This window comes from Cucurbita maxima, unplaced genomic scaffold, assembly GCF_002738345.1.
Source record: "Cucurbita maxima cultivar Rimu unplaced genomic scaffold, Cmax_1.0 Cma_Scf00024, whole genome shotgun sequence".
NCBI classification, from domain to species: domain Eukaryota; kingdom Viridiplantae; phylum Streptophyta; class Magnoliopsida; order Cucurbitales; family Cucurbitaceae; genus Cucurbita; species Cucurbita maxima.
Window position 1 is genome coordinate 1473504 of NW_019272040.1, and position 10189 is coordinate 1483692.

General features: G+C 37.5%; 3 protein-coding genes and 1 non-coding gene across 5 annotated transcripts; 3 read left to right on the forward strand and 1 right to left on the reverse strand.

Annotated features, from left to right (window-relative positions):
• The first annotated feature begins 131 nt into the window (after positions 1-131).
• Positions 132-4095, forward strand: LOC111497863 (E3 ubiquitin-protein ligase MIEL1). Its single transcript, XM_023148854.1, has 12 exons — positions 132-269; positions 365-452; positions 571-627; positions 746-778; positions 882-959; positions 1078-1121; positions 1214-1254; positions 2285-2367; positions 2448-2539; positions 2741-2810; positions 3531-3569; positions 3650-4095. The coding sequence occupies exons 1-12, from the start codon at positions 202-204 to the stop codon at positions 3770-3772; spliced, it is 816 nt and encodes a 271-aa protein (XP_023004622.1). The 5' UTR covers positions 132-201; the 3' UTR covers positions 3773-4095.
• A 705-nt stretch (positions 4096-4800) lies between these two features.
• On the reverse strand, positions 4801-6119 carry LOC111497896 (CASP-like protein 1E1). Its single transcript, XM_023148903.1, has 2 exons — positions 5651-6119; positions 4801-5244 (listed from the first exon to the last, which is right to left on the reverse strand). The coding sequence occupies exons 1-2, from the start codon at positions 5884-5886 to the stop codon at positions 4905-4907; spliced, it is 576 nt and encodes a 191-aa protein (XP_023004671.1). The 5' UTR covers positions 5887-6119; the 3' UTR covers positions 4801-4904.
• Positions 6120-6469: 350 nt separating this feature from the next.
• Positions 6470-6553, forward strand: TRNAL-CAA. Its single transcript has one exon. It is a non-coding gene; the product is annotated as a tRNA-Leu (tRNA).
• Positions 6554-6642: 89 nt separating this feature from the next.
• On the forward strand, positions 6643-10077 carry LOC111497895. Of its 2 annotated transcripts, XR_002720688.1 has the most exons (5): positions 6643-6932; positions 7240-7355; positions 8680-9005; positions 9118-9186; positions 9384-10077. XR_002720688.1 is itself a non-coding variant. In XM_023148902.1 (4 exons), the coding sequence occupies exons 1-3, from the start codon at positions 6767-6769 to the stop codon at positions 8971-8973; spliced, it is 576 nt and encodes a 191-aa protein (XP_023004670.1). In that variant the 5' UTR covers positions 6643-6766; the 3' UTR covers positions 8974-9005; positions 9118-9307. The 2 variants fall into 2 exon arrangements, 1 of the variants encoding a protein (XP_023004670.1); XM_023148902.1 differs by lacking the exon at positions 9384-10077 and having other exon boundaries at positions 9118-9307.
• Positions 10078-10189: the final 112 nt, after the last annotated feature.

The window sequence follows — 10189 nt, forward strand, 5'->3', positions numbered from 1 at the left end:
AGTCCAACGAGAAGCTTCTGTAAGCACTTCGACGTATCTATTTAACCTAAGACGTTAATGTTATTTTCCATAAAATAATATTTTATTTACTCCCATGAGATTATAAAATAAAATAAAAAGGGAAAATCCTTAATAAAACAATTTCAAGCTCTGTAACTATTCTCGAACCAAACCAGAGAGAACGAACAGGGTCGGTCTCCAATGGAACAAGACGACTGCCCTGTGCCCCAATCTGCCGGGAGAGAAGATTTCGGGAAATTGCAGCACGGGTACCAATTTCTTTCCTTCATGAGGCGGCCTTGGCCTTCTTCTTCTTGTTCATCCTCGTTTTCGTCATCAGTAACTTCTTTTCGATTTGAATTAGATGCGAGCATTATAGGAGACGATGCAGAATCCGAGCCCCGTGCTGCGACGGAATCTTTACCTGTCGCCATTGCCACAACGAGGCCATGGTATTTCTCTTTCCTTTCTGCGTTGCTTGTGCGTGTGTGAGAGGCGTATAATAAGGGATTGTGTATATGTTGTTGAACTGGAGCTTTCAGCTGAATTTATGAATTTTCATTGATTTAGAGCTCGCTGAGCAATCCGAAGGACCGCCACGAACTTGTTCGACAGGACGTTAGACAAGTCTGTTTGTACGCTGTTCTATTGATTTTTTTTTTTCCGGTTAAATTGTTGATTGTAACACATCGTGAAAGGACGTCATAATAGGATTTGATTGATTTTGTTGGAATTGATGCTTTAGGTGGTTTGCTTGATTTGCAACACAGAGCAAGAGGTTTGGGGATTTCTTTTCTTTTCTTTTCTTTTTGGATAATGTCGTTCTTTGTGTTTATATGTTCTTGTTTACGTATTAAACGTTTGAATTTGGTGCATTTTAGGCCGTCAGGGTTTGTCGCAACTGTAATGTTAATATGGGAGAATACTTTTGCGACATCTGCAAATTCTACGATGATGATGTAGGAAAAGTTTCCATCAATCCGTTTCCCTTTATTTAGGAACTGATTTTGAATTTTTAAGTGTGGAACTGAATTATCTGTTTATCCTAGATGCTAATAGTTTCTGTTGTGTATGTAGACCAAGAAGAAGCAGTTTCATTGTGATGCTTGTGGTATCTGTAGGTAAGGGTGCATTTTCCGGTTTTAATTCTAATGTAAACTCAGCTTTCTGTGTTAAGTTTCTAAATAAGTATTCTTTGTAATATGATTTTCAGAGTTGGTGGTCGTGAAAACTTCTTTCACTGTGAAAAGTGTGGTATGTTATTCAACTTTCTTGATGATTCGTTATAACTTTGTCTTGTGTTGTAACTTCTTTTACTGCAAGCAATTACTATAAGTTATTTGCTTATAATACCTTCAGGGTTAGTGCAACTAATTCACTGCCTATTAAGGTCTTTTTTTCCCTTTGTTTTTGGAAAAGTTGTTTGATGAGACCTTTCACAATGCAACCGTTAGGTTTATGTGAGATCCCACATCGGTTGGAGAGTGGAATGAAGTATTCTTTATAAGGGTGTGGAAACCTCTCCCTAGCAGACGTGTTTTAAAACCTTGAGGGGAAGCTCAGAAAGGAAAGTCCAAAGAAGACAATATCTCTAACGGTGGGTTTGAGCTATTATAGTTTGCCCTTTTGGATGTGTGAGAGAGAATTTTTTTTAAAGACAATATTTAATGACACATTTAGAGCTCATCCAACCATTATAACAAACTAAAAGCTAACCTCACCACTGAACAAGTTTTGGAATTGCAAATTGGAAAGATAACTACACATCTATCTCCTTTAGGGCACAAGTGAAATGAATTACCTTTAGGTGTCGGTTGCTCTGGTGTAGATCTGTTGACTGACATGAGCTGAGATCATTCTGATAGAACCTCATGCAAGCAAGCCATTGATCCTCAACCAATCAGAAAGGATTGAACTAGCTTGTACTTGGTAACTTCAAAAAGAAGCTAGTCATAAGTTCCCTTATCAAATGAAACCATGTTGTTCACCTTCTCCTTTTGCTTACCCTTGCCCCATTTCTTCTTCTGCTGCTGCTTCCTCCTTGTTCGGCGCCACAAGATCTGATTTGAGTGTTTGAGTGAAGGAGTTGCAAAGGCTTGAACAAAGTTGTGTGACAGAGAAATTATGAAAGTATTTCATTTTTGTATCCAACAGTTATTGGGGACATAAATTTTTGGATCTACATTTTACGGTTAATAAGAGGTGGCCTCATTGAATAATTTGTTCTATTTTTGTGTTTGTGAGGTGGGTCGATAGGGAGATTAACATTTTGTTATAAGTACAGGATCTTGCTATTCCACCCCACTGCGCGATAACCACATGTGTGTTGAGAACTCTATGAAAAGTTTTTGTCCCATTTGTTATGAGGTTTGTACTTTTAGATTGCATATTTTCCTAGGGGTACAATCTTAACTGTTTTCTTCTAACAATTTTATTGATGCTTGCAGTTTCTTTTTGACTCAATTAAAGACACAACTGTTATGCCTTGTGGTCACACAATACATTTGGAGTGCTTCAGAGAGATGGAATCGCAGAATCAGTACTTGAATTCTTAACTCAACATCCAGTTTCTGAATATACTAAAATATTTCTAAAAACTTTGCAAATACAAAATACAACTCTATTTTCTATTATATCCATTGTCTTTATTCTCAAACCAAACAGGTTCTAAGCTTCCTGTTTTGAATTACATTAAGATTTCCAGTTCTCTTATTCTAATATAGTAATATTTGCCTCCCAGATACCGTTGTCCTATCTGCTCCAAGACAGTTATGGACATGTCTGCAAGCTGGGCATTGCTGAAAATGGAGGTGTGTTTAGTTCAGTTATGATAAAAATGAAATGTAGAAGGAAATTAGACAACTGTCGTTTTAATTCTTAGAGAGGTTTCGCCAGTTAGTGAACACGATAGAACGGGTGGCTTCACATAAATTTTAGCAACCTTAGAGATTAGAATCTGTATCTTATCATTGTACATTGTACCCCCACTCTTCAACCTTATGACTAATTTTTTTATTTTTTTTTCTCTTTTTGTCGTGATGTATGATTACATGTATTGGTCTGTTCGTTAGAAAGTTGGTGGTTGCAGACTTATTATCTTAATAGAAATATGACTGGAGTGATTGTCTGTTAGAAAGAAAATGAGTGTAGATTCAAGGTTTTAGTTATGCAAATCAGTTGAATTGCGAGAGAGGGATTGAGAGGCAAGATGAAAGAGGCAGTCCATGAGAGCTTAATACTTTCTGTTACGGTTTGACTTGTTCTGTTTATGACTTTAAATTTTGTCCTTTTCCATTTGCCCATTACCCGTTACCCAGTTGATATTTATGGTAAAATAGATCCTGTTGAATACTAAACTTTTCGGGTCACCAAGTGGTGGTTCTTTATATTTGTTAAGGCATGTTTCTTCTGTCATATTTCAGTGTTGATATTCCGAAGTTTCTTTGGTTTCTTAATTGTGTTTACTGTACCGTAGACCTTTGGCATTCCATATTATCTTAAATTTTAAATTCTATTCTATCTTTTTCTAGATTGACTGCACACCGATGCCTGAGGAATACAGCCATGAGGTAGTTGCTTATCTGCTTGTTTACGTTACCACACTGCATTTCAGAAATCGTCTAACTTAATCAACTACTGGGTTAAACAGGTATCGATTCTCTGCAACGACTGTAGCCATACGAGCAATGTTCGTTTTCACATTTTGGGACACAAGTGCAGTCAGTGCAATTCATTCAATACTAGGAGGATTTCTACTGTAGAAGGTCAATGAAAACTAAAGGTAAGCAAGAAAAATGGGGGCTCTCTTGATCTTAACCATTAGGTTCTGTTGAAAGTTCGATTGTTCGAGTCATTTGATCCATTTAGAAGTTCGATTGTTTGAGTCATTTGATCCATTAAGGAAGGCAACCTGTTTTGTTCAGAGGCCGGCTATGATTGGTTTATACCCTTAATCAGACATGTGGAAAGTCTAATAGTGCAACATAAAGTTAAATAGTTGGATCTTCTATAGGAAGAGTCTCAGATTCTTTTCATTGTATCATTTAGTATTTATCTTGCAAAAAAATATATACATCATATTAGATACATTACGCAGATGTGAATTTAACATAAATCTCAACATATTTGATACCTGAATTTCAGTAAATTAGGAAATAGGTTGATGATTGTTCATTTAAGAGGATATAGTTAAGGAGATGGATGATAAAGTGCTTTTAACTCTACTGATGTTTTAGGATATTAAATCTTAGGTAAGTGTGGCCACCATGGATTGAAGAACTCGTTCCCTCTAAACCTTTTTATTATTCCCATTGCTCTTCTTGACCATTGGGCTGATCCTTGGTTGTGTCTTGCAATCAATGTTAAACTCTACCAACCAATACATGTTTTAGTTTGATATTAAATGATTTTGTTAGGCCCCTTTCTGTGAGAGTTTATGCTAGAAAAGGCAAAATGGGACAATGCACCCAATAATTTGTTATGTCTTTGTGCCTAGTATATGAGGGATACGTGAACAAGGGAAGTTTGATATCATTTTCGATCGGTAACTACAGAAAGGGAGAGTTCCCAGCCCTCTTGAATGTTAGCTTGTAACGGGTGTTCTTCACCCGATTCTGTATTCTCGTAAGTAAATAAATTTTCGATACCTGACAAATTTACAGGAGTAGGTTCGAATTGAGAATTGAAACAAAACTTGTTGGAGTGTGAATAACATTCTTAGTACTGTGTTTCTTAAACTTTAGTTGGAGTTGGAACATAAAATTGAAAGTTTAGAAAGGTAAGTACAGACGGGACGGTATGTTCAGCCAAAAGGAGCATATTGACTTCAAACCATATAGTTTCACTCTGTCGAAACAAATCCAGTCACACCCACCAAAAACAAGCTCATATTCAATCTCCTAATTTCATTTCTTGTAAAGATTCAAAGCAGAAAACACAACCAAACAAAGAAACATGACAGAACCAGCAATGGAGACAACAAGTGCAGCTGTGAAGTGGTGACAGTACCCTTCAAAGAAACCACAGACTTTTATCCATTGCATATGTGAGTTCCCATCTCGACCGATGACTCCAATGGCTGCAGCAGCACCATCGGCAGAGAACAATAGCCCTACCATGATCAGGTCAATGGTCATGAGCAACATCCATTTCATTGGATTGTCTTTGTAACCTTTGGTCGCCACCGAGTACACCAACGACACTGCTGCATACGCACATGCTAAACAATTCGACACCACAAAGTACCTATGCAGAAGAAAATTATGAGACAGACCATAAAACTAAATGAGGTTGAATAACACATAAAAGGAGATGAAGGCTCGCAGCGGGTTTTAACCAAATAGAAAGTCTATGAGGTTGAACTGTAATCATAATAAGTCGACAAGAATACAGCTCAACTAACATAAAACATACAACATATGCTCTCGATCAAGAGGTCGAAGCTTCAAATCTTCTACCCAAGTAATAACAAAAGAACTCAAATAACATGACATATAGTATTGCGGGCATTTGTTGAGCGTGTCCATGAAACAAAATGATAAAAAACGATTGATTTACATTGAAAACTTTCATTCAGGCATTTTATCAAACACCATGAAGGCACCTCCAAAACCCATAGATATCATAAAAAGAGAGAGAAATGAAAGCTCACTTAAAAGCAGACAAGTATTGCCACTTAGCAGAAGCATAAAAATGGATAGGAGGCAAGCTTTTGATGAGCGTAACAGAGATAATCTTCGACTCATTATCAGCGCCAACAACAACAGCAGCAACCAAAGTGAAAACCAGACCCAAAAATCTCAGAACCGCATCAAACGGCCATCTCAGTCTTCTTCTTCCACTCTCCCAAGCTTTAATATTGGTTCCCACGCCATTAATCTGCTGCATCTTTCAGCAAGCACGAGCTTTTCAACCGGAGAAGGGAGCATTTGGAGTGAACAAAAGGGGATTCAAAGCAGAAAGTTGGGGAAAATATTTACTCGCATTTAATGCCTCAGACAGAAATAAATAAATGCCAAGTAGTGGGCAGCCTACTCACTTTATTTTTCCGACACATTAAAGGGGCACGATCCACCCAACACAAAAAGTTTGTGAACGTGTTCACTGGCCTTAGACATCTAACGGTAATCCTTCTCCAGGTTCACTTATGAAAATCTTGTTACGAATTCTCCTTCCTCTAAACGATAAGGTTCAGTGGACCGTCCACGTTGCCATCTGGCTTTCTCCAGCACAGGCATAATTTACCATCTTTCGAATCCGACAGGCATTCTCACACTCAAATCCTTCTTAGAAGATTAAAGTTGGTAGGTGGTGCAACTCACAAAGGGACCCCACCGATCAACTTCCTTGTACCTCGTTGATGGTGATATGGCACGTCTAAATTATTAAAATCTTTGCCCTATATGCTCAATAAACGTATATTTATTTAGTTTTGAATTTACATTGTTTTCTAAAGTTTCTTAACAAAAAAGTCAGGATGGCCGAGTGGTCTAAGGCGCCAGACTCAAGTTCTGGTCTTCGAGAGAGGGCGTGGGTTCAAATCCCACTTCTGACAAGTTTTTTGTCCAATTTAAATAATAATAATAAACTGAAACGTGTCGCGTTGTTATTGGATATCAAGAAAACTTAATCGACTATATTGACCACAGGGAATCTCTACCGTACTTCTCTGTCTCTTGGCATCTGTTTCCTCTTCCTTCTCTGTGTTTTTGCCCTAATTGTTCTCAGTTTCAATCAATCTCTCTGCAAAATTTTCTTTCCACCAACGATGAAGAACCGAGCTGGAAAAGACGAAGAACAGACTCGCTCGAAGTCGAAGTTCACGAAGGGTAATAAACACAAGAACATGAAACGATTGGGAGGGAAGGGCCCTTCGCCCCAGGCGTTCGCAAATGCGAAATCAACTACTGATTACTATAATCCAGCTTTTATAAGTATGATTCTTCTAAAATTTTTACTTCTTTCTCTCTTCATGGCCTTTTAGTTTTTTTTCACTGCCACTCGTTGATGATTCTGTTGAATCTAGGTTTTGGATTTTTGTTTACTTGTTATGGGGTTCGAGTTTTGTTGTAAATCTAATATTTGTGTGGAGTTCAAAAATTGGGGGAATACAATGCAATATCGTGTTTAATGGCTTGGTTTAGGGAATTGGATGTTTCAGATTGAAGCTATGTGAATTTCTTGTGGTGATAGAATAGATTATGAATTTTGATGGTATTTGTTTATGTATCTTTTGTTCAGAAAAGCAAAGAGAGTTCTATAAGAATGCTAAACATGTCAACAAGTATAAGAAGTTGGTAAAGCATCAGAATAATCAGAATGAGAGGCCATCTAACTCAACTGTTGGACTTGTCGAGGTATGTTGTTTTGATAATAAGTATCTACTATTCTAAGATTTCAATTATGTTCGTTAACCTTCATTGATTGCTAAGTCTGGTATTCTTGAGATATATATATTTTTTTTTATCCGAATGGAAGAATAAAAAAATGTTCTAGCAGAATATTTCATAAGATATCTTTTGTCGCTATTAGATATTGTTCTCTTTAGATTTTTCGTTTTAGGCTTCCCCTCATATTGTCCTCTTTGGGTTTTCACTTTTGAGCTTCCCCTCAAGGTTAAAACATGTCTGCCAAGGGGAGGGAAAGGACTTCCCTTCAAGGTTTTTAAAACATGTCTCTCCAACCAATGTGCGATCTCACAATCCACCTCCTTCGAGGCTCAACGTCTTCGCAGACACACCATGCCCGGTGTCTGCCTTCTGTACCATTTGTAACGGCCCAAACTCACTGCTAGCAGATATTGTCTCTTTGGCCTTTCCCTTTCAGGCTTCCCCTTAAGATTTTTAAAACACGTCTGCTAGTGAGAGGTTTCCACGCCCCTTCATTCCCCTCTTCAACCGTGTGAGATCTCACATAATCTGTTGCAAATTGTCCTATAAAGAGAGAGATGGGAGTTTTGTTTCTTTTTGGTTATGGAAGTTATTTCAGGTCACTCCTTGTTTTGCCGTTCCATTCTTGTTATCGAGAGAGAGAGAGAGGCTTTGTTTCTTTTTGTTTGTTGAAGTTATTTCTGGTGCCTCTGTCACTATTTGTTGATTGTGATTCCGATAGACATTGAACCTGATGAGCATCTGTTTATTCCAATTCTTGTTATTGAGAAAAACTGGTGTCACGCCTCGTTCAGGTCATGCCTTTTTGTTGCCTCTTGCCTTAAGGTGATTGAGAGTCGAGGAATTCAAAGTTTGTCGTATCCTTTTATTGTGTATTAAATTTATGGTTTCTATTGGTGCAAATCCAATCATCTCAATTTTTAATTTTAGATGAGAAAGAATTTCCTCGGTAGCAAATGCTTATCCATTAAGTAGAGGAAATTCTATTTAATAGAAGGATTATGACCTTATTCTTCCTAGAACGGACTAAGAGAGTCAGCTACCTAACTAATCTTCATAATTAAATATCGTTACTGTGTAGATAGATCTCGTTCTAAAAGACCGATTACTAACTAATTCATAGGTAGAGCCAAAGGGGGTGAACTATTAATTCATCCTCCATCCATCACTATTTGTTGATCATTGAACCCAACGAGCATCTGTTTTCATTCCATTCTTGTTATGAAAAGAATCTGCTGTATATAGCACATCACGTGCTTGCTCAAACTACTGTTCTTCCTGGTTCTTAAAGGGTGAAAATGAAATGAAATTCGAGAATCGGACGAATGGAAGACGTGGGAACGAAAGGAATAAAGGCGTACCTAGTCTCCAGGGACTGTATGAGAGAAAGCATCAAGAGAAGGAGAAAGCAAGAATGGAGAAAGAAGCCATTATTGCTGCAAAAAAGGAAGAACGAGAAAGAGCTAAAGCTAGAAGAAACTCCACGAGGGAGAAAATGTTCAAAAGGACACAAAAAGGGCAGCCAGTTATGAAGTACCGAATTGAGCATCTTTTGGAGACCATTGGCGCCTCAATGAACCACTGAGGACTTTGTGAAACAAAATTTTGTTCGCTTTAGTATGTATATTTCCCTTGTACCTTCTAGTTTGCTTCATTTTACAATCAAATTCTAAGGATTCATGGAAATGATACATGTGCTTAATGTTATCATATTTCCGTCGATTTGTAGGTGTTATTTTTATGGCGTTCATCAACGTGTAGGAGAGGGGAGACTCAAACTTTGATCCCTTCATATAAGGTATATGTCTTAACTAATTGAGTTATGCTTATTTTATCTAAAGTTAGGTGTTGAAACTCGACGAATATCTGAACTAGTTAGGTGGCATTCAATACTATCCATTAGATTCTTTAACAATCTCGTAACCAAGAATCTAAGTTTCCTAGGACAGGGCATGGTTTACTTTGATTACCAAGTGCTCCCTTTATCATGCATAGATAGATCTACATACACACAAACACAAATTGTTCGAATGCTCGAGATGCATCAATCACGAGCAAGTTCCAATAGAATTGGAATGGCATGTTTGGGATGAAAATACTCAGCATCGCAAGACGGTTTTATTCGAGAAGGAATGGGTAAATTCTAAATGAAACCGTTAATCCTATAAGATTATCCAACATATTACAATTACCGTATTAAAGATGATTCTCAAGGTGAATCTACAAACAAAGATTTATACCGTACAAGAACCGAACTTGGAAGCTTTGGGACTATTCGATCAGAGTCGAATCTCAAGGCAAACAACACAGTACATAAGCTCGGCGTGGTTGAGGCTGGCAGATGACCATGAGGGTGAGAGCTATAACAATAGCCAGCAGAAGTCCCATAAGATTCAATCCATCGGCATCATCACCGGTAGAGCAACAGTGCTTCCCCATCAGATTTACAGAGCAAAAAAACCAGTTTCCTTCCCTAAAAAAAAAAAAAAAAGCCTCAAAATTGAGCCTCTTGAACCCTTTCCTCTCGTCAATATAAAGTGTCTCAAGTCAAGTCTTTGTGTTAAGTCTTTATAAAGCTCTTTGATTCTTCTCCCTGTACTTAATGGGGCAGTTGGGTCGTTTTTGTTTGTTCAGATTAGTGAAGGACAAAAATGTAAAAATGTCACATTCTTTTCGTCGAAAGTTTATCGGAGATAGAATCATTGAAGTTTCATTTCGTATTTTGGTAGTTATATTTTCTAATAATTTTAACCTCTAAACCATCATTTGGTTAGAGATTTAGCTTAATAATGTGTTTAGTA